At 46.6% G+C, this 24,662-nt stretch overlaps 1 protein-coding gene across 3 annotated transcripts in view; it reads left to right on the forward strand.

Moving 5' to 3' along the window:
• The window catches only part of LOC135376477 (uncharacterized), a 135,850-nt gene that overhangs the window by 65,995 nt on the left and 45,193 nt on the right, over positions 1-24,662 (forward strand). For 2 of the 3 annotated variants that reach the window (XM_064608992.1, XM_064608993.1), the window contains exons 7-8: positions 16,436-16,588; positions 24,044-24,196. In XM_064608992.1, coding sequence (XP_064465062.1) covers positions 16,436-16,588; positions 24,044-24,196 — 306 coding nt within the window. The remainder of the gene's footprint in view (positions 1-16,435; positions 16,589-24,043; positions 24,197-24,662) is intronic. The other variant, XM_064608994.1, reaches the window with a different exon arrangement.

A 24,662-nucleotide genomic window follows, 5' to 3' on the forward strand; every position in this document is an offset into this window, starting at 1 on the left:
CACAAGGCAGCGACCAACGCACTGGCAGCTGTCAAAGGTGGTTTGAATGTTGTGGTTTCCTGTTCCCGAGCGAAACAAAAGGAAATGAAGGACGCAAGGAAAGCTCTCCTTGCAATACTATCTTCTGTGCAGTACATAGCTAGCCAGGGCCTGGCGATACGCGGACATGCCGCGGACACGCAGATAGTAACCTGAAACAGCTTCTAGAACTTCGTTCAAACGGTATGCCAGAACTTAAATGCTGGCTGCAACAAACAACGTACAAGTGGATCTCTCATGACGTTGTGAACGAAATGTTGGAACTGTTGGCGGATGACATCCTGCGCCCGTTAACAAACGAGGTTCGAGCTGCCGAATGCTATTCCGTTATCATGGATGAAACAACGGACATATCTGTAAAGGAGCAGCTCTCAGTTTGTTCCCGCATTGTTCAGAAGGGCTTGCAAGTGCAGGAGCTATTTTGTGGCTTCTCTGTGTGCAATCCTCAAACACATCCTGCGCCGATTCAATCTCCCGATCGGCAAGTGTCGTGGGCAGTGCTATGATGGTGCTGCGAATATGAAAGGACAGCGCAGCGGGCTGCAAGCATTGATACAACAAGATGAACCACGTGCGCTGTACGTCCACTGCATAGCGCACGTCCTCAACTTAGTATTGCAGGACATCGGTCAAAGAGTTAGCGTCTGTCGCGACTTCATGAGTATGATAACTGAACTTATAGGCTTCGTTAGCTCGTCCCCAAAGCGTCTTAGTCCGTTCCAGACTTACCAGGAAGAAGACGAGAACGTACACTTGAGAAAGTTCTGCCCAACAAGGTGAACGCTGAAAGCCGCGTCTCTCCGGTCAGTGCTACAGAATTATGGGTCTCTGGTCAAGTTTCTTTACGACCTCGCCTTGGAAGAGCGAAATGACGCTGGAGCAAAAGCAAGTGGGTTCGCAAAAATACTGTCGAAATTCGATACGTACTTTATGTTGAAGCTGCTGACGCTAGTATTTTCCCGACTTGAGACTGGAAACGCAGCTTTGCAGAAAAAAGGATTGAGGTTTGACCAGGCGGACAATGGTCTAAAGCGTCAAGCAGAGCATGAGTGAGCTCAGGGACAGCGCCTTTCGTCCCTTCTGGACAGAAGTACAAGCAGAGGCGAACTGGACATTGATGAGCGAACTATTCTAAGTGTGAGACGTCAAAAGCTCCCACAGCGATACCAGGAAGGGTCTCGTGGACATGTCTTTGACTCCTCCGAGGATATGTTCCGGCAACGGTTCTACGAGGTAGCTGATACCGCGAACTCCCCGCGTCACTGCACCCGCGTCACTGTAAGGTTGGAATTCCTAATGGGCAGCGTGTAAGACTGCGCAGAATTTGTTCAAACGACACAGATTACGCTGAGAAGCTTGACGAACTCTGCAGTACACTTGCCCAGAGGGACTATCCAGACACCCTCCTAAACGAATTCCGTCGCAAGGCACTCATACTCGATCGAAACGGGGTTCTGGAAAACCGAAGAAATCCTGACGCGTGCCGGGTAAGCTTCATCACAACATATTCCAAAGCACTTCCAAACATCAAAGCCATTCTACAGAAGCACGAGCCCCTTCTCGAAAGCAGTGACCGACTTAGCAATATATTCACCCATCCAATACAGGTGACATACCGACGCGCAAGAAACCTAGCAGACTCCTTGGTCAATGTCAAAATCAGCAAAACGAGCACCCACTACGCCGGAACACGACCCTGCAACCTCCCGCGCTGCAAAACATGCAAGCACGTTCAATACGCTAACTCCATCAAAAGCACTGCGAGCAATTACAGCCACCCCGTTAACCACGCATTCACATGCGCAAGCTCCAATGTCCTATACTGCATTGAATGCGGAGACTGCTCTATGCAATACATTGGTGAAACTGGCCAACAAATGAACAACCGCCTTACCGGACACAGAACCGACACGTCCAACAATCTCCTCAAAGGAGTCGCCGGACACTTTAACGTTCCTAGTCACAAGTTTGATAACATTAAACTATATATTCTAGAAACCGGCTTTAGATCCACACGTGACAGACGTGATAGGGAGTCTTATCTCATATACAAGTTCAACGCTCTTCACCCGTCCGGCATCCAACAAATCACCAGGCACCCTAGAAACACTTCACAAATAAAATATGCTTTTTCCTTCTATCTCGATTATCATCTGTTACGTTCTGCATGGCCACTGCTTTCTGCTTTCTTTATTGCATGCCACAACTTTGTATTACAAACATTAATAAAAAAAACTTTACTCGTTCTGGAATTTTCCCCACGTAACTGCTAGCCTCCTTATCTTTCGCTATGTTTGTCAATTCTTGCCTTTTCTCCCGTTTCGTCCACGTGTTCGTGAACCTCCCGTTTTTCTGTAACCGGTCTGTACCCAAGCAGCAAAATGCACTGAAAGTCGAGTGCAATGGGGGGTGGACGGGTAGATGAAAGGCCTTGAACAGAATCATGAAACTACAGAACATTGATAAGACACATACCGTCCACCCCTAATGCACTCGACTTCCAGTACATTGTGCTGCTTGGGTACCCTAGATCACTTCGTTCACATAATCCCCTCCACACTCTAACAAAGCGGCCATTCACTCCGGCCATTCATTATCATTATCATTCCATGATAAATCCCCTGAGAGGTATATGCCCAGATACTTGTAGAAGATGTACGTACTTTCTTTATGTACTTCCTTTCTCTACGGTAAAACATCCTGCAAAAAGAGGGGCGACGACAGTAACAACGATGTGACCGCGGGCTTCCGGCAACGCACAGGGGATTTGGACACCATGAGATTAGCAAGTAGGGACCCTCATTTCATCACACTTTTCTTGGAAAAGTCACGTTGTCTTTACTGCTAGGAACGCTTATTGTTCCCTAGGTTACATTCGACGTAACTTTCATTACGCACCTTCTCACCTCAAGCTAACCCTGTATAAATCCAGCGTTCAACCGAAACTCGAGTATGCAGCTTCCGTCTGGGATCGAGGCCAGGTAACGCTTCCTACCGCCCTCGAAACCATCCCAAACGGAATTGCTCGTTTCATCCTCGGGAACTATCAACGTACCGCAGGCATCACTTCTATGAGAATCAACGTTCAGCTAACTGATCTCGCGGTTCGCCAGTAAATTTCCTGGCTGTGCTTCTCCCACAGAATCTATTGCCACAATAACGCACTGCGAACTAGCCTCAATCAACCTGTCGCATACATCGCCCACAGCACCAAACATCGCGAAAAAGTGCACATACTATCTATTTCGCATACCACATGCATCATCCATTCCCTTTCCCCGCACAAAACAGGATTGGAAGCACTTTCCTCGTTGTCTCACATCAATTTCGTCCATTAGTCTACTTAAAACAGCTGTCTGTGATCAGTGGCGTAGCCAGACCTCCAAGGTAGGGGGGGCTCGATACGAAAACTCGCCCTACTCCCCCCCCCCCCCCCCCGCCGCTGATCCTGGGCGCGACAACATACACATACTCGTGCACGCCGCAAAATGCGGTAAAAAAAAACAGAACGAAAATAATTGATTTGGACGTGCACAATACGATTACATGAATAGGCTGTCATGTCCAATGAGGTGGCGTCACGAGATTGGAAGGATTTTGAAAAGCTCATACTTTGAAAACCATTCAAGAGTGCTGCTTAGACGCCATGAACTGTAAGAACTTTCGCGATCGTCACACTGTCACCCCCCCCCCCCCCATATATACTTATATTATTTTCTCCTCGGATTTGCACGATTTCCGTGGGTCGGTCCGTGGCAGGTAGGGGGGGCTCGAGCCCCCCCTAGCCCCCCCCCCCCCCCGTGGCTACGCCACTGTCTGTGATTCTGCTACCGAAGTGTGAAATTCCCCAACACAGCAAGTTCTGATTGCTATCATGTTGCTTGTAACCATTCTGCATGTCACTCTGCTCTGTGACGGGACTTGCCCTGAGGGTAAATAAATGTACTCACGCTTCTGAAGAACATATGCCGAAATATGTATTCAAACGCTACCCTGTTGAAAAAAACAACAACAACATAGAGCCATCTGTATGAGCAATCACATGGAGTTCGTTGTTTACCTTTCATTCCTTCATAGCTGTATTTACTTCGTGGTCTTCTGAACTTTTGCCCTTTTGTATAAGGTATATATATACAGATATATATGTATGCAAAGCTGTGTAGCTGCGCGTTGAGCATATGTTTGTAGCTTGATCGTGCTCCCCCAGCCGAGGTCAGCTGCTTCGCTCTACTTGGGGCTCTTCAGCAGGGCGCAGGGAAGTGACACAATCTTGGGTCGGCACTGACAATGTGCCTCGGCGACGCATCAGTGCTCCTTGATGACTGCGTCACCTGTGGAGGCCGCAGTGCAAGTGAGCAAGTACACATTCAAATGAAAAAAAAAAGCCGAAGCTGTGTAGGTGCACGTTGAGCACATGTTTGTAATTTGATCGTACAATTGAGGGTGAGTTAGCTCACCGTGACGGGAGGAATCACGTATTACGTGACCTTCTGACGCCTTCCGCTCAAACGTTGCCTACCTGCGTACTGCCAATGAGGCCCAAGAAGGCCGAAACAGCTGTCCAGTACTCGCATGGCGACGTTTGACTTATAAACATATAAGGTACAGAGAGTTTGCAGTGACGGGGGTGTGAGCTATTGAGGTGTAACTATTGCAGACTGTCAGTTGGTTTTCGGTACAGCTTAGTTTCCAGTGACTGGTCCCTGACAGTTCCTGTGACGTGCAGAAAGTTCGTAGTTGTGGCCAAATAGCGGCGTGTAAATTAATGCTGGGGTGCGCGTTGTGTGAAGTTTCAAATGAATTCCAGTAGTGAACTCTCACTGTTATCCCAAATTATGAATATGTCGTCGATATACCCCTTGTAGAGAAAGGGCCTGATGTGGCATCGCGATAGAAAACGTGTTTCAAATACCAATAAAGACGTTCGCGTAGTTTGGGGCCATTTTTGAGCAGAAAGTGGATATCTGGACGTACTGTTGGCCATTAAACTCGAAGTTGTTCAGCGTTAGTATCATTTCTAATAACACCTTCAGTGTGGCGCTGTCCACGTGGTAGGGGCTGTCGGATGATGATTTCGTGTAGGCTTCCACGACCGCCTCAATGTCGTCACAGTGGGGAATATTAGTGTAGGTGGAAGCTACATCAGGGGTGACAAGGAGACGGTTCTCAGGTAGTTTGAGGTTGCGAATGGTGTTTAGAAAGTGGTTGGTGTCTTTCACATATGGGTGAAGGTGGGGGGATGTCCTTTATGAGGTAGTCCACAAGCGTTGACAATTTTTTTGTTACTGTGCTGTTGCCAGTTTTGTTACTGTGCGTCTGCCTGGATTGCCTGACTTGTGAATCTTTGGTAACAGGTCACAAAGTCTGAGGGACTTGGGGGAGGAGGTGCTTATGCGTTGTCAGGCGTGATTTTTTTGTTTTCACGGAGGTCGTTTAGGGTCCTCGCGTTTAGGGTCCACACCAGACGCATAATCTGGTGTGGGATCGCGATCAAGCCTCCAATAAAATGTGGTGTCTTCCAGTTGGCGGGCGCCCTCGCGAATATATGCAAAAGTGCTTTCGTTCTGCAAGATTGCTGAGTGCTTTGCGTTCTTCACTTGACAGATTGTCTGGTGGCCGCCCTCTTTTGGACGTTATTTTGAGTATATCCTTTTGCACAGCCTGGATGTAATCATCGAGATGGCGGTCCCTGTGTTTGGGGGGCGACGAGCGGGAACCTGCCTTGGAAGTGACGCCGTCTGGAGTTCCCTTTATCGTGAAAAAAAAAAAAAAACTCCCTCAGGCGCAGTTTACGGCCAAAGTTTTCAAGATATGTGTGCAGTTGGAATTCGTTCAATCCCGTTGTACTTGGACAGAAGAAGAGTCATTTCGATAGAAGGCGTTCTTCGATTTCTGTTAGCGTGACTGATGAGAGATTTACCATGAATTTGAGGGGAACTGTAGGAACGGCCTGCCGAAGAAATGTTAACTGCATGATTCTAGGTGGCGTAGTTTTTTATTAAACACAGACAGATAGACACAGAGAGACACGTTTTCTGGGTGATATACATATATATATATATATATATATCTCTCTTGAAAAGTTGGAGTTGGATCGGACGGCTACGTAATTATAGTTGAAATAAATGGGAGACAGAAGACAAAAGTAGGGGAAGTAACAAAAAAAGGGTTTATTAAAACTTAAAAATCATGAAAGTTAGGGAGAATGTCTACGTTACGGCGGAAGCTCCGCCTTCTTCGGGACAAAAGAGCTAAAAAAGCTCTTTTGTCCCGAAGAAGGCGGAGCTTCCGCCGTAACGTAGACATTCTCCCTAACTTTCATGATTTTTAAGTTTTAATAAACCCTTTTTTTGTTACTTCCCCTACTTTTGTCTTCTGTCTCCCATTTATTTCATATATATATATATATATATATATATATATATATATATATATATATATTATATATGTATACTTATGTACATATATATGTTATATATATATTGTTACGTCAAGATGTGGATCATTTACTCGTGGAATCGGGCAACGATGTGTATGGCTATAAAAAGAGGCACACCAGCCAATAAACGATTCACCGTGGCAGCCCTGGAGTCTCCATCTCCTTCAACACAACATGACGACGAGCGGAACGTTCTCCGGGTAGGCTGGGTAGGTCACGTTACATTCTATTTGACGTGGCTCACAGGTTTTTGGCAGCAATGAGTTGCTACTGCATCGCTTTACCTACGCCGTTCTTACCTATAGCGGGCCAGCCTGACGTGCCTCTGGCATCAGTGGAAGCTTGGGTTCCAGAACTACTTCCCCAAGAACACACTGTCTTCAAGATGCCCCCACAGTGTCATCGTGTCCTCGTTCTTCCAGGTGTATCCCCAGAAAATCCTGAGAATGACATTCAAGGACTGTCCCTGAAGAGTCATTCAGGAACGTCCTGTGCCTGTCCCTGTGGGTAGCTAGCGGGACGAGAAATATTACTTTGTTTAGTTTACCTTCTCAGACGCCTCGAATATATTTGTTTGCTTTTAGGTCGATGCTTGGACCGGATTGACATTTTTCTGAAACAAAGGGTGGTCCAGCGTAAAATTTTCTGCCTCCGAAAAGGATCATTGTCTACGATACATGGAGCATTTCTCGTGGAAAGGACAGAAATGCGCGGTTCTGTCGCACTGCTTTTGACTTTCAAAAGTCTTACCTGAATGCTGATACTTCAATCAATTCCTCGCTTGGCGTATTTTTTCTTTGCGTAATCGAAAGAAACGTGTACGGCTCACCATTCGTTTTGTGTTGCAGGCGAGCGAGGCTGTCGCATTTAACGGAGGGTCGCGTAACGAGCAACATATAGTATCTGTTTTCGCTTCGGAAGAGAATTCTAGTACCTTTCGGAGTGGGTGTTTCTATGTCTTTTATATTTCTCTCTGCTTCCTTTTTAAATCGCTGTGCTTATTTTCTGCTGTGGAATGCGCAAGAAACGAGCAGGCAGATTTTATTGCGACAGTTAACGAATTTGAAAGGAATCGGTACGGAATCGTTGATACGAATGAATAGGTCAGCACATAAAAAAGAAAATAAAAGTAGATAGAATGTTTCATCCTAGAAGTGCTCTGGCGCTGTTCTAAACTTGTCCTCAGATAGCGTCTGTGTATGCTCTGAGGATACCGTGGGGATGCTATATTAGTACCAAAATGACATGATGAGGATGATTTGAGGATCAGATTCATCCTCCTTGGGATGTCACCCCGTTGATGCATGATGCTCTTAGGATATCCATGGGATGACAGTGGGTTGTCGGGGTTGGAAGCGATGGGAGGTGATGATGACTTAACAGCTCAATGCGCTTGGACTGGAAGGTCAAAGAGTGTTCTACAGTACTCCAACGGACTCCAGGATGGGACTGAGCACGGAACCGTCGACGACCCCAAGTACACGATGACATCCCTCACTCGTCCTGAGGATGTCATTGTGGGACAACAGTGACATCCTGGGAATATCCCCACATGATCCTCAATTTGTTAGAAAAGTGTTAGAATGAGACTCTAGAGATGGTCCTAGGGGCAACATCTGGTGACAAGACTGGGATATATTCTCAGGAGCACTATAGGATCATGTAAAATCCTCCATTAAATCTGCTTTCATTTCTCAGTTTTAGAAGTGAACAGGCGTTTACAGTGGAAATGGACTCTCTCTCTCTCTCTCTCTCTTTTGCAGTTTTCAACCTCGGCCACCAGCTTGTCATTTTCCGTCTCTCATTTTTGATTGTATTTCGATGACGAACAATGGGTGCCGTGGTATAAAAAGAAAAAGAATATACAAGGTCATGTGCCACTAAGTGTAAGACTAAGACAACCGACTTTGAAAGGAATATCCAATAGTGTAATTTCCTTTCGCAGATAAAAGATATACTATATATTGCTTATCTTGCGAACTCCCGCAAGTGCGAGAGTCCTCCTAGCATCTCAGTCAAAACCAAGGGTAAGGTAACTGAGTTTAGTTCAATTTCATGTATAAGCAACACACCAGTGACGAATTCCTTGGAGCATAAGGATACAACTAAGGTAACGTCCGTGCTTCCTACTTAGTTGATTTAAAACATCCACCGAAAGTCAAGCACGCGCTGTAATATGCCATCACTTTTCTGTATCTCGAAATGCTCCGTCCGAGGGACCTTGTAGGGATGTTCATGGCAACAAGATCACAATGAAAGGTCTAGCAAGCTATATCTTATCGCACATTGAACCCAGTGCATGGAGTATCCGTTGAAATCATTCAGTTTGTATTTGTACCAATGTATTTTTGTATTTTCTCTTTGTAGTATTTTTGTAGTTTATACATGGTCATTGCTGCAGATTTGGTTGAATTTGGTTGACAAACAAACCGAAACACCAATTAATGGGCGCCGGCATCGAAACGCACATCGCATTATTAAACTAATTTACTTCTCCTATATATGTGCTCTGGCTGGCGGCCACAGGTTGCAAATGACTATCACTGGAATATCCTATGATGACACTCTCCGGATCTCCTCCGGACATCCCATCACGGGCGAGGACGCGATGACATTTTGTGGGCGTCCTCAGGATCGCCAGTGTTCTTGGGGAGCACTGAACTCCCGCAAAGCTCAGGAGATGTCTTCGAAGAAGCTCTGCTTGCACTGCATTTACATTACAAGATAAGCACGAACGTCCTACTTGAAAGGCATCGTTTTTGGAGGAGGGCGACAACTGCCTGGTGAGTCCTTTGAAGACTCCGTTACTAGCTTACGTGACCTTTCATTGACGTGCAACTACGGAACAAATGCGGATGATGTTATCCGAGGTCAGTTAGTGGAAGCAACAGCGATACGGCAAATTCGAGAGCATCTCTTGTACGAAGCGACTGCCATAACGCTCGCACGAGCAATAGAAATTGGGAAGCATATTGAGCAGACACAACCGGAGCTGCAAGAGTTTAGCAATGTTGGAAATAGTGTGCAGAACATTTCTCAGAAGCGGATAAAGCAAACGGTATGCTACCGCTCTGGCTCGAAGCGGCATCGCGCAAATGCTGCAGAGTGTCCTGCTACAAAGAAACGATGTCGGAAATGCAACAAACTTGGGTATTATCAAGCGATGTGCAGATCATCTACAAATGTAAAGGAAGTTATGAATGACGAAGTTGATGAACCATAGGAAACGAACTGCGTCAGTGTATTGATAATGGAACGCACGAGCATGCAAAGCAGAGATGATTTACGTGGACGTATCAGTGGGGCACGTGAAGATGAACTTGTTGGTCAACAAGGGTTCTTCAGTGTCTCTAATTCCGGAACAAATGCACCGTGACCCGTTAACGTGTAAGTACGTTTTGAGCGTCCCAACCGTAAGACTACTAGGTTACTCTAGACGGAAGATAAACGTGAAAGGATGGTTCCTTGCGGAAGTGGTTTTCAAGCAAACCACAACATGTGTTTCAGGTCGTTCACCACGGAACTCCACTTCTAGGTCTAGGTGCGATACGGAATCTGCAGTTAAACATTCAGGGTGCGACGTTGAGTTGTCTTCACACAGTTGCTCAATTCGAACTTTTACCAGCAGAGCTGAGAGACAAGTTATCGCATTTGTTCACCAGTGGGATAGGACTGGTTAACGGTTACACCCATGAACCTAAGCTTTGAAAATCAGCGAAACCAGTCGCATCGAAACTTCGCAGATTGCCTTTAACTTTACGACAACAAGTATCTGTGGAACATCGCCGTCTTGAAGCTGAAGATATCATTGAACCTGTCGAAGCATCAGAGTGGGTCTCGCCTATTGTTGTCATGCGAGAAAAGAACGGCGCAATAAGGTTATGCGTGGACTTCAGGGAGCCAAGCAAAGCAATAATAGTGGCTGGCTTTCCACTGCCGCACATCGAAGAATTATTTTGTGTGTTGTCTGGAGCAACTACTTTCTCCAAACTGGACTTAGCGTCCGCGTGCAATCAACTCGAGCTTGCGCCAAAGACTAGAGATCTAACTAAATTCATGACGCATGACAGACTATTTTGCTTCAAGCGAGTTTGCTTCGGAGTGGCTTCAGCTCCAGCAGCGTTTCAAAAGATGATGATGTGTACCATCTTAAAGGGTTGTAAAGGTGTTCTTTGCTAGATAGACGATGTCATAGTCTTCGGCAACACTATAGTGAAGAACATCAAGAAAACTTACGTGAAGTACTACGAAGAATCGAGGCATCAGCTCTGAAACTGAACAACAGGCGACATCGCGTGCCTTGTGGTACGGAAACCTGCTGTGCCAAACTACACTTAAAAAAAAAAAGGTTGAAAATGGGTAGAAGCGCAACGGTTCCCTACTTTCCCTCTGCCGACTGCAGGTGGAGTTGGTGCTGTTTCTGCCCTTTTACTCAACTCTCTCCCCGTTACGGTATAGAACCACTGTGACAATTTTATCACTACTAGGGTTTCAGTGAATCCTTTCTCTTTTTGTGTGCAGGGTCACTAATGGAAGTGTAAGTGGAGTCATCCAAACGGCGACAATAGTCGAAATTTACTAATCCTACGCACAAAGACGCTCGGCTCGGTTCAGCTTCGAAGTCACGGTTTAGGAGATTAGCCAGAGCAACCAAATACGGAGTGTCTGCGCTTGCCCAGAATCGCTGATGGTGTAAAAGGGGTCATTCTGGAGACGGAAGAAGAAGGAGAGCCTAACAGAGTGTGGGCCTTCACGTGGACACTGCAGCAAGGAAGGCCATACGTGCGCGTTATCGGTTCAGCTGCAATGATATCCAGCACATAGGTCCACATTTCCCTGCGAATTCATTCAACATCATGTTATGGTCAGTTTTCTGCAAAGCCCATCACATCACATCACATCACATCACCGTAAATCATCACATCACGAGCCCATCATTCAACTTCAACTTAAGAACCCATCATCGACTTCAGAGCCCATCATCAGAATTCAACTTCAGCTCCCATCGTTGTTTTGCAGGTGAATTTCTATAACGGGTTCTGAAGTCGGTGATGCATTATGAAGTTGAAGTTTGTGATGGGGTTTTGAAGTCGAATTCCTAGGATATGCTCCGAAGTCGGTGATGCATTATGAAGTTGAAGTTTGTGATGGGGTTTTGAAGTCGAATTCCTAGGATATGCTCTGAAGTCGCTGATGAATTTTGAAGTTGAAATTTCTGATGAGGTTTTGACGTTGAATTCCTATGATGGGTTCTGAATTCGGTGATGGATTTTGAAGTTGAAGTCTGTGATGGGGCTTTGAAGTTCAATTCCTATGATGGGTTCCGACGTCGGTGATGGATTTTGAAGTTGAGGTTGTGACGAGGTTTTGTCGTTGAAATCCTATGATGGGTTCTGAAGTCGGTGATGGACTTTGAAGTTGAAGTCTGTGATGGGGCTTTGAAGTTCAATTCCTATGATGGATTCTGAAGACGGTGATGGATTTTGAAGTTGAAGTTTGTGATGGGGTTTTGAAGTTCAATTCCTATTATGGGTTCTGAAGTCGGGGACTTATTTTGAAGCTGAAGTTTTCAATGAGGTTTTGACGTTGAATTGCTATGATGGGTTCTGAAGTCGCTGATGGATTTTGAAGTTGAAGTCTGTGATGGGGCTTTGAAGTTCAATTCCTATGATGGGGTCTGAAGTCGTTGATGCATTTTGAAGTTGAAGTTTGTCATGGGGTTGTGAAGTTGAATTGTTATGATGGGTTCTGAAGTGGGCGATGTGGTTTTGAAGTTGAACTCCAACAAAGGCCCACGTTGGGTGTGCTCGGCTTCAGGATTAGGACGCTAGCGTCATGCTCGTCTGTGTTTGCGTCGGTTTTCTGGTAGTGGCGGCGAAAGCGAAAGTGAAGGATAGGTATGCTGTTTGGAGGGTGCGATCGCCTTGCTCTCGGTTGGCCTTTGAAGCAGGGTGCACCAAAAAGAGGAAAGGGAGGGATGCAACGTTTGACCTCGACTATCGCATATGAACTGCGGCAGGAGGTATGCTCCTTACCTGGTGGGGTTGCTGCACGATGTTGCGCCCATTGTTGACAGATAAGTGAGCGCATAGCACATTGCACGTTCACGTGGCTTCGTACGACAGGCTTTTCTGCCATGCCATTTTTCACTCGTGACGCTGAGGTATTAGCTTCGTCATCGCAATACATCGTAGCCTGTCCCTCAGTGTTATATGAGTCCTTGTGACATGATGCTTACTGACACTGGAGATAGCCGTTATGAACGAATTCAGCGACCTGTGATCACGTTCGCCAGGGGGAGATAAAGCATCTCGAGATTGAAAGTGCCCATTTCCACTGACGCTACACTTCCGAAGTTCAAAAGTACGTTAAAGAAATGCTATCGCGTCTAATAAGGCCTTATCCTGTTTTAGGAACCGCTGTCTTCTTGAAGTCGTCCCAATCTGCTAAATCTTCCCCCGTGATAACATTATTATTAGCCCAAGCGCGCAATAATCAAACAAACCAGGGGGAGATAAAGCACCGCGAGGGTGAAAGTGCCCATTTCCAGTGACGCTACATTTCCGAAGTCCAAAAGTACGTTAAAGAAATGTTATCGCGTCTAATAAGGGCTTATCCTCGTTTAGGAACCGCTACCATGAAGACATTCCAACCTGATAAATCTTCGCCCATCAAAGCGTTCATTATTAGCCGAAGCGCGCACTAAAGAAACAAACCAGGGGGAGATAAAACATCTCGAGGGTGAAAGTGCACATTTCCACTGACAGTACATTTCCGAAGTCCAAAAGTACGTTAAAGAAATGTTATCGCGTCTAATAAGGGCTTATCCTCGTTTAGAAACCGCTACCATGAAGACGTTCCAACCTGCTAAATCTTCGCCCGTCAAAGCGTTCATTATTAGGCGAAGCGCACAATGAAGAAACAAACCAGGGGGGAGATCAATCATCGCGAGGTGAAAGTGCCATTTCCACTGACGCTACATTTCCGAAGTCCAAAAGTACGTTAAAGAAATTGGTATCGCGTCTAATAAGGGCATATCCTGTTTTAGGAACCGCTATTATGAAGACGTTCCAATCTGCTAAATCGTCGCCCATCAAAGCGTTTATTATTAGCCGAAGCGCACAATAAAGAAACAAACCAGTGGGAGATGAATCATCGCAAGTTTGAAAGTGTCCATTTCCACTGACGCTACAGTTCCGAAGTCCAAAAGTACACTAAAGAAATTGTATCTCGTCGAATAAGGGCTTATCCTGTTTTCGGAACCGGTATCATGAAGTTGTTCCAATCTGCTACATCCCCCCTGTGAAAGCATTTATTATTAGCCGAATCGCGCAATAAAGAAACAAACCATGGGGAGATAAAGCATCGCGAGAGTGAATGTGCACATTTCCATCGACCCTACACTTTCGAAGCCCAAAATATGATAAAGACATACTATTGCATGTAATAAAGGCTTATCCTGTTTTAGGAACCGCTATCATGAAGACGCTCCAATCTGGCAAATCCTCCCCGGTAAAAACATTTATTATTAGCTGAGGCTCGCAAAGAAACAAACGAGTGGGACGAGGGGGAGATAAAGCATCGCGAATGTGAAAGTGTCCCTCTCCACTGACATTGCACTTCCGAGCCCCAAAAGTGCGTTAAAATGCTCGCGCATTTAAAATCCATCCGTTATTTTGCGACAGAGCTGAGCAGCTAGCGTTTTATTGTGGTGAGGACGGGAATTGTGTGAGTGAGTGCACCTTTGCACAACAATCAGTTCGTACTCTTCATTGTGAAATTCGTATCTGTTTCCGGTTGTCGTATACAGACGCATACATCCGCATAATCCCTTTCCTCACCCCAACAGAGCACGTCACGGACGCCGATTCTTTACACCTGTCGTCAAAGTTTGGAACGATTTTTCCTACCCTTGGGGCTGTTGACCAGCAATACCAATGAACCGCTGATATCTAACACCTTTCCTTTCTTTTTTTTTTTTTTTTATAAGCATATCCCCCCTCTAATACATCATCCCCAACGTTTTAAATTGCATGCCAGTGATGATGACGGTGCCGAGAAGAGCAGACTCTGATCGAGATACGCGTTCCTTAATGGATCGCTGGATTTTCTACCATTCTACACTGAAGCACATTACCACACGCTGACCACACCACAAAGATGTGAGGATACAACCGGTATTACTCAGTCAGCCGATGCGATGCAATCATACTTAAGTGTAAGAAGTTTCCGTATCGCAACAACAAATTTATAACAAGATGATGCCTGGGGGGTTTCCGCTCCAGGGGCGATGCTCTACGCCATTGCTGGTGGTGATGCGGGGAATGAAACAATGAGTCCGTTCACAATAAGGATCGAAGGCCTGTGGTATGCAGAAAGCTGAACAGAGCGCTGAAGGCAGAGCGTTGGTGGGCTGGATGTGACCAGGGACCAAGCAATTTTGTGAGAGAGAGGGAACGAGAGTCTAGCTCGTTATGGGATCAAGAGAGTACGGTGCGGGAAGGATGGTAGTGTGGGCAATGGAGAAAAATGTGCTCTAGATCTTCTACGGCACCGTAGTGACTGCAGTGCGGAGAGTCAACTTGCATCAAGCGGTAACGCCACTGTGCTGTGAAAGCCACATTGAGGCGCATGAACTAATGAACTAACATCTTGACGAGAGATATGTAGAGGTCATATCGCATCGTGCAGTCTACACTGGCAAAACATGTCCATGCCTGGTTTTTATGCTCACGCGAATACGTTGGCTCTGCGCTCAGACGCAATATAAAAAAGTCACATGAACTCAAAATCATCTTTCCGATGGCGTACGCGATGGTTTCGCTTGACTTGCATGAAAAAGTCTGGATATCCCAAAGTACGTGAAGATGACAGAATTTTAGAAAATAGAGTGGCTTAAAATGAGGGTTGGTACTGTTACTTTATTTACTTGAAGTTCTCTAGTAAAGGTCATAAATGAATGTTAGGCTGATGTTCATGTGGTAGTTACTATATTCTACAGAATGTCCGCTGTTTAACCCACTTGCAAAAGTGTCATCTGTGCTGCTGAAATGGCTTCTTTTATGACAAAAAATTGTCTGGTCCTATAAAAATAAACACACTGTATATATGAACATGCTGCCCTACAAACCTCTAGCCCTCTACCCTTTGTCCCCCGATCTTTAGTGTATTTTGTTTAACCCAAACCTTCCCACACATTTTGCGTGACATTGGAGAAGACTGTTTAACCGCTGGACGCGTTCATGCATGGTCATAGAATTGCCCCAGATGCTGCAATGGAAAGGTGCTTCACGTGACAGCTTCTCCGAACGAGTGTGGTTGGCTTCAGACCATGCTTCAGACGATGCTGTTCTCCCTAGTTTTTCGGACATAGTACAAGCAGGGGTGGACCCCGGATTTCTCTGAGAGGGGTGTCCAGCCTCAGTGAGATTGGTACATACAATACATACAGGGTGGGTGCTGTAAAAGGTCAGTCACATTTTCGTGCATGACGTGATACTTCCTCGACCGATACCTCGTTGACGCACAGACTTCCACTGCCTCAGGGTAAAGCATTTATGCTAGAGAAACCTATGAAAAAATTGTGGTTACCAAGCACCGTGTAACAAAATAAATACGACCGCGCAAAGTTTCGTCTCAATCCATCGGTATAGCGCATAGGAAATGCACGTAGACGGAAGTTTGCGTGGTCGTATTAATTTTTACGCCGTGCGTGTCTACTGCGATTTTTTTCGTTCGTTTCTCTGGTACAAATATATCTACTGTGTGGTAACGGAAGCCTGTCTCTCAAGTATATGTAGCGTCACACGCGAAACTGTGACTGCCTTTTATAGCACCCACCCTGTAGGTCAAATATATGTGAAGACAGAAATTGAGGAGGGGGCCAGAACGTCCTAGCCACCGCCCCCCCCCCTTTCTAGATGTGCCCCTGATTACAAGCAAATTATTTGTTTGCAGGATGGAGCATTCAGGATGCGGAGCTGGAGCACCTGGCCCTCCAGTGTTGTACAAATGATATCTTTCTCCCCTGCAATTGCTTACATGGAGGACGAGGAGCATTTTAAGTTTAATAAACGTTGCGATACCTATTACCTCAAGCCAGCTAGCTTCGTAAGTATACCAATTTATGAAAACACGTTCGAAATGGCTCTAAAAAATGCTTTTTTTCTCTCACCATATACCTCGAAACTACTTGAGCGCGTCAAAAAGCTTCATACCTCGAGTCGATTAAAACAAACGGGCATACACACAAGACTCGAATGTTGAGGGCATCCACCTCTCGTGTTAGCCTAGTGGACATATTCTGAAACGCTCTTCGACACCAATGAGAAGAAAGAAGCGCTCCTCCACTTGAGGAATCATTGGACTTCAAGAAGGCACTGACGCTACAATGTACTACTGGTTGAAAACTTAAAAGAATTTCCTCACTTTCGTAGGGAGGCATTCCATGTCCGAGTCGAGAGCTCGAGTGGGGGAATGGTGGTCGCATATCGCCTAGGAATCCGGCCCAATAGGTCCCTCAAGGACAAATGTTGTTCATCCTAGTACTGAGAACCACCTTTGGGTTTTTTACGTCCACGCATATTCTCTGTTCACTCCCCGCAGTTGAATTTTTTCGTTGACGTTCTATCATGTAGCTTACAGAAAAACAAATAATAGCTCTATTTAAATCATGATGAGTGGCGAGTTTAATCGCCAGGAGTTATGTCCTACAGCATTTCTGGTGGTACTGTGGTAAAATGCAATATTGAGTCTTCTCACAGTGAGGACCGAAACATCCAAAAACTTCAGAATTAATTTAAATGGGGCGTTGGTGTGCTGGATTTGGACTTGGACCAAGCAAGGTTGACATAGCGAGAGGGCGAGAGTACAGCTCATTGAGAAACACTCAAAGTGTCGATGGGGAAAGCTGATAGTTCCGGCGATGAAGAAGAGTGTGCTCAGGATCTTCCAGATCAGCGCAGTGATGGCATCTACGAGAGCCAAGTAGTCACAAGCGGTAACGCCACTCAGCTGTACACGCTGCACTGAGTCGCATCCGATGAACTAATGCAGCGTCTTGACGAGTGCTGTTTCGTGGCTTCCAGAAAGATAGCGTTGGACAAACCCTTGCAAGCATGTATGGGAACGTCAGTAGACGAGTTCAGATAATCCCAGAGTGCCTAACGTCGCTTTGAACTGTGAGAGTTTACTAATACGAAAGAAACGGGTGGCCTCCAAACTGTTCCGATTTCTCCCCTACCGGTCCCTTGTCCACGATGTGTCAAGGTCAGATTGTGAAGGATTATTCTTCGTTGCCCCGCTCAGCAGACTCCCAGGATGCAATGCGTGCGCAAAGAGCACTGAAATTTTCTGAACTGGTCTATTATCGGGAAGACAGAGGTGCCACTGGGCGACGAAGAAGTGAAGTCTCCACTCAGCACTACACTACTCGCCATACTCGTTCGTCACCTACTTGATAGAGGTGCTTCTGCGGCGTTGCCAGCATATTCAGTCCACACGACATCGCAATTTAATGGAACCCGCTGTAAAACTAGCCTGTGTCCTGCTCCATGCACGTGCTGGCAAGCCACTAACCCATCCGTCACTTACGGTACGGACGATCCTCGTATGCCTGTGTTTTCAATAGCTTGCAGTACAAATTTGAAGTCGGTGAACACTGTCCATTCTCGCGGGCTATAACCAACCATGTCCTGCAGAAAGAATATAATGGCGTACAGTTCTGCAGCTGCAGCTGACGTTAGTTGCGAAAGGCGTCCCCTTGGGCTACGCCTTCGGGTGGTATTACAAACAACAACTTTACCACAAAATGATGACTGGGGAGTTTCATCGCCAGCGGTGATACTCCACCCCATTGCTGGTGGTGATGAAATAATGAGCCCCTTCACAATAAGGATCGGTGTCCAGAAAGGTGAAGAAAGCTTTGAGGGCAGAGCGATGTTGGATTGGATGCGGCCAGGGAGCAAACAGTTTTGTGAGAGAGAAGGGGCGAGAGTCTAGCTCGTGAAGGGGCCCGGAGAGTACGGTTGGGGAAGGTTGGTAGTGCGTGCAATGGAGAAGAATATGCTCCAGATCTTCAACACTTCAGTGACTGCCGTGCGGAGAATCATCTTGCCTCAAGCGGTAACGCCGCTGTGCTGTGAAAGCCACACTAAGGCACATTCGATAAACTAATGCGGCATCTTGACGAGATATATGACGAGGCGTGCGGAAACCGAGCGCTGGATCAACTCTACTCAGCATGGCTAGGGGAAGAATGTCAGCGGTTCATTGGCGGGTAGCCAGAGGAGTCACGAGGCCTCGAAGACACCACAATTAGCTGCAACCCATTGGAGAACCAGCCTGTGTCTTGATTCGTAGACAAGTTTATGACCCAGGCGAAAATCTGGACTGGTCCCAGAATGGTTCCAGTTGAATCTGGACTGGTTCCAGTTGGATGTTTGATGGTCCCGGAATGGTTCCAGTTGAATGTGGATGGTCCCAGCTGGACTCCCAAGTGGGGTGGCTGGTTCCACTTTGGTGACATCAGTGGTACCACTCTGGTCTCAGATGGTTCCAGCTGGAGCCTCACAGGTACCATTTTGATCCCAGAATGGTCGCTGAGTTGGGCAGCTTCCCAGCTTCCCCCTTTGAGATTTCATCTTGTCCACGCTTGCCATGTTTTGTTTGATCTATTGCTGTGATCTATTTTAGCACAGGCATGGTCTCTTTTTATTGCTGTTTATCCAGCTGCGCGCGTCTGCGAATGCTGTAACTCGAATTCGTGCACATTCTCATCTGAGGTGAATATCATAACATATTAAGTACCAGAGAAATGTAAAAAAATACATCTCAACAACAACAAAAAATAAGCTAAATACTAGAAGAAAGACAACATAAAAAAAAAAGAAAATGTAATTGCAGAGGCTGATGCAATGTGAAGACGCCACGGCAATTCAAACTTCAAACGGCGAGAGCCGAGAGGGAGAGGAGAGAGCGAGAGGCGAGCGACGGAGCGAGAGTGGCAGTTGGAAGTTAGAACTTCGTCGCGTCGCAGCAAGTTGGTTTTGTCTTCAGTAACCGTCGCAAGGATGGTGATGGTGTATCTCCTGTGCAGTATTTACGTGTGTTTCAGTGCGCTTTGTAAGACAATACGATGACAATGGTTCCTGTGCAACACATTGTCGATTTCCCGGAAGAGTTTTGACGCCAAGAAGACGTAAACGGCGTAGATGCAAGAACGCACTGTGAAACGCCAATCGGACTGCACGTCGCGAATGTTTGCAGGTATGAGTGATGACCGTGATGTTAATTAGATGTTTCATTTTAGAAACTTCGGAGGAACTTGAAGAGAAACAGGATAAGAAGATTCCGAACGTACGGTGAAGAGGAATGGGGTGTATGTCGCGACCTGCATGAAAAACAGGAGTGTCGTGTCACCTTCTATAAGAAAATACAAGATGTGAGGTGGCCAACGAACGAAAGCTCCCTGTGGTCCGTGAGTGCATCGCACAGTCAGGCATATGCGTAGTCTAGACACAGTGAGTGATCAGACTTATACTACGTGGTATGTACATGTAGAGATGTATTGATTATTTCTTTCTGCTCAGTGTATGCTTTTAGCAGAATAAACCGTAATTACTCGAGCAATATGTGCATTTCTACGCATTATTTTCGGTCATGCATTCAGTGGTCCCAGCTGCTAAGTGGCCGGATCCCGGACCACTTAGCAGAGGGGACCACTGGATCAATTCCACTGGTTCCACTTCAAGTGGGACCATCGTGAAGCTGGTTCCACTTTCAACTGGTCCCAGTCACTAAGTGGTCCCACACTTAAAGTGGGACCTGTCCAATAAACCACTTTGAAGTGGTCCCACTCCAGATTTTTGCCTGGGGAGCCATTAACACATACATAACCAATGCTGCGGATGAACCTCGGATGCCTGAATCTTCACTTGTTCACAGCGCAGATGTTGAGTCAGTGAGTACGACCCAATCCCGCGGGGTACAGTGAACGATGTGCTGCAGAAAGAAAAGTATGGCATAGAGTTCCGCAGCTGTGGAGGAGGTTTCATGCTAAGGACCACGTTCTTCCGCTACTCCTTCGGACGGGACGACGAATGCCTACGCGGGCTTGCCATTTCGAGATGCGCTATCTGTGTATGCTGCGGCAAAGCTAGAAAACCTTCCGTCTACTCCCGCTCTCCCGAGCATGAAAATGAGCCCGAAGGACTTGAGGGGGAACCTGATCTCTGCAGTTATGGAGGTCCGGAAGACGTGCGAAAGTGGGTGGCATAGGTAGAGACCAGAGGGCGTTCGGCGGTGGGTTATGAGGCCAGTGAGAGCCTGGTGTGTCATCTGCGCTACGCGATGGAAATCACTTTCAGGAGGGTATCTATCCAAGCAGCACGCCAATATTGGTACAATATTGCATTCATATGGGCTGCCAACACTGCCAATATTGGTCCAATATGGGCCACCAATATTGGACCAGTATGGGGTGTGCAACAAGGCTACATGTTACACAAATATGGGCTGCTCTTATTGGCAAGCCCATTTCGCGCCAATATTGCCAATATATTTCTGTGATACCGCCAACGGGGAGTCCGTGTAACAAAAAAACGTCGGGTTTAACACCTACCACTGATATCACTTCACTCTTCCTTTTAAGTTTTTCATTTCTACTGATCTCATTGATCCAAGTTGCATACAATTACAAAAACAACACTGTATCGCCCCAAAAACGAACAGCTGCACCGGCCGTCCTGCTGAAGGACACAGGCAGTCCCACGGAACTGCCAATGTCAAACATCCCTCAGAAGCCCTCATTGAGATTGCCATAGTCTATGAACCACAAGCGAAAAATATCCAACCCGCTCCGAGAGTACAAAAGAACGAAACACTTTCGTGACGGAATTACGCCTCAGCTACTCACACTGCTTGCTAGTAACTTCAAAGCACCTAACAACAACAACTACTTTATTTTTGACCTTGGAGAGTGGGGAGTTGCATCGCCACAGGCGATACTCTACCCCATTGCTGGCGGGAATGGTGGGAATAAAATAACGAGCCCCTTCACAATAACGGTCGAAGTCCGATGGTGTTCAGAAATGTCAGAAGAGGTTTGAGCGCAGAGCGTTGATGGGCTGGATTGGGCCAGGGACTAAGCAATTTTGATAGGGAGAAAGGGCGAGAGTCCAGCTGACGGAGAGACTCGGAGAGTGCGGTTCGGGAAGGTTGGTAGTGAGGGCAATGAAGAAGAATATGCTCCAGATCATCAAGAGCACCACAGTGGCAGCAGGTGGGAGAGTCATCTTGTCTCAAGCGGTAACGCCACTGAGCTGTAAAGGCCACAACGAGGTCACATTCGGTGGATTAATGCAGCATCTTGACGAGAGGTGTTTCGTGGCATGCGGAAAGCGAGCGTTGGATCAACTCTGCTCAACATAGAGGAGGGAAGAATGTCGGTTGTCCGTTGGTGGGAAGCCAGGGGTGTCACCAGGCGTCGCAGAATTGAACGGCGGTCACCTCTCAGCAGAACAATACTGGTCCGTTTCCGATACGAGATTGCTGCTTCTGCGGCGCTGTCGGCCTGCTCGTTCCCCACGACACCACAATGGGCTGGAACCCAGTGGAGAACTAGCCCGTGGCCTGCTGCGTAGACAGTGTGGTAAGCCATTAACACATCTGTGACCAGGGGTGCGGATGGGCCTCGTATGCCGGAATTTTCAATTGCTTGAAGTGCAGATTTGAAGACTGCCCATTCCCGGGGTGTAAAATCAGCGATGTGTTGTAGAAAGAAAAGGATGACATAGAGTTCCGCAGCTGTGGAGGAGGTTGCATGTGAAAGGCGTCTTCCGTGCACTACGCCTTCGGATGGTATGACGAACGCTAAGGCGGACTTGTTGTTTCGGGATGCTCCATCGGTATATGCTACCGTAAACGTAGAAAACTTCTCGCCTACCAGAGCATGAAAATGGGCTCGGAGGACTTGAGGGGGACCTGATCTCTTCTTTCCAGAAGGTTCGGAAGGCGAAAGTCGGCGGTACCGGCAGAGACCAGGGGGCTTCCGGCGGTATAATGTCCTTAGCTATGAAGCCAGTGAGAGTCAGGCGTGTCCTCTGCGCTACTCGATAGAAGTCGCTTTCAGGGCGGTAGCGAATTTTCCTGAGGAGCGGGTGACTGGGAATGTGAGCGCGCAAACGTAGGAAGTGCCGAACCGTTTCATGTTCGCGTAGAACCTCAACAGGGAGTTCACCAGCTTCAGCCAGGTCTTGCCGTGTTTCAGCCATTCTTGGAACTCCGATTCAGCGACGAAGGCTTCGAGCAAACAGGGACCGAAATGTATTTACCGGTATAAGGACCACAGTCGCCCTCACCAACACCGCGTGAACCGCGAGCAGGCAACTCTGATCACAGCCCCACCCTGAGCCAGAAAGATGTTGAATTGCGGGGAGCCATCGCTGCACTTTAGTTTGAAGGTGTTTAACGTGGCGAGACCAGCGCAAGTTCGAGTCGATCACAACGCCAAGACAGTGGGACCGTACCGGCTCAAGCTTCTTGGCACCAACCCAAAGAGAGAAATTGGTCATAGCTTTGCGCGTGAAAGGGAGCTTGACGCACTTTTCGGCTGATAGGTCTATCCCAAGGTGCGTGAGGTAGATATGTACATTATTTAAAACGAGCTGCAGGCGGCGCTGTATGGCTTTGCGTGATTTTCCTACTGTCCAAAGGGCGACGTCATCTGCATACACGGAAAACGACACTTTGCGAGGAATTACTGATTGTAGGCCGTCCATCAACACATTAAAGAGTGTCGGACTGAGAATACTTCGTTGGGGGACTCCTTGATGAACAGGATGCTGAGGGCTTTGGCCTTGGGACGTACGGAGCGAGAGTTCGGTCCGTAAGGAAGTCTTGGAGCCAGACGATAAAACGTACAGCTCGTGCACTCGTTTTATGAAATGAACAGCTGACTCCTGATGAAGGTCACGTAGTGGGCTGCCGCGATAACGAGTGTTTCATACGGAGACTTAGAGGGAAAATATGCCTACATTGTGAAGTACTGCCGACTCACGTGTGTTTATCCTGTATTATATTCCACCACAAACCGGCTTCTGTCATTTTCTAATCTGTTTACTAATTCCCTGTAGCAGCTCCTAGTGGGCCAAGATGTAGTGTGATTACATAAATGCATAAATACATAAAATGGCTTCATAAGACAATCAAAATAAATTTATTATTGTGTACACTGTATTCCACAATCTCCGCAGTGCATTTTAACACATCATTTATTGCACTTCAGCAAAACATTACTGCTGTGATATTTTATTTTTCTTCTTTTTCTTTCAATGTAGGTCAGATCCCGCAGGAGTTTTCGTGGTTTGTTCTTTCACGGGCGTGGTACTTGTATTCCGCCGTCATACCTTGTATGAGTTGTTCTAGTTTGACTTGGCTTGGTATGGGTTCTTCTGTTGTGAGTTGTCTTGGGCCATAACACACCAGAACAAACAAACAAATAGCCACAGTCAGTAGCAATAGCCAAAATGTGTTCTAACTGCGACGTTACTGTTCTATTTAAAACAGAAATGTAGTGAGGAGAACAAGGCTGCCAATGGTTCCGTAATTACGACGGCACCCAACGGAATGGATGTCTACCGCCTTACCGTTGAGGATGAAGACAGTACACCACTGTATTCATTTGCTGGATATGATACTCCGGAGTCCATGAAGAGAAAGGTGAGCCTTTTGTTGGATAGAGCTGACCCTGATATCTATCGCGTCCGTGTTATAGCAGACTCTTAAAAAAAGGGTGTACTTTAACTCCTTTTTTGCCACATATATAACACCTTTTGAAGAATACAATTACTCTCAAAAAGGGAGTCTCCTCACTCCCTCAAGGGAGTAGGATAACACCTCTATCCCTACTGGAGTGTAATATTACTCTCCGGCAGGGAGAAGGTGTTATGCTACTCCCTTGAGGAGACACCCTTTTTGAGAGTAATTGTACTCTCCAAAAGGGTGTCATATATGTGGCAAGGAAAGGAGTTAAACTACACCCTTTTTTAAGAGTGTGGGTGTCATGTTCAACATTTCTTAGTTAACAGTTGCGCGAGTATCTTGCTTTAGGTCCGCCCGTTGACAGCATCGTTTGACAGAATTCAGAACTCCAGGCTAGTCTGGAGTCACTTCTGTCAGTATCAAT

This window comes from Ornithodoros turicata, unplaced genomic scaffold (assembly GCF_037126465.1).
Source record: "Ornithodoros turicata isolate Travis unplaced genomic scaffold, ASM3712646v1 ctg00001117.1, whole genome shotgun sequence".
NCBI classification, from domain to species: domain Eukaryota; kingdom Metazoa; phylum Arthropoda; class Arachnida; order Ixodida; family Argasidae; genus Ornithodoros; species Ornithodoros turicata.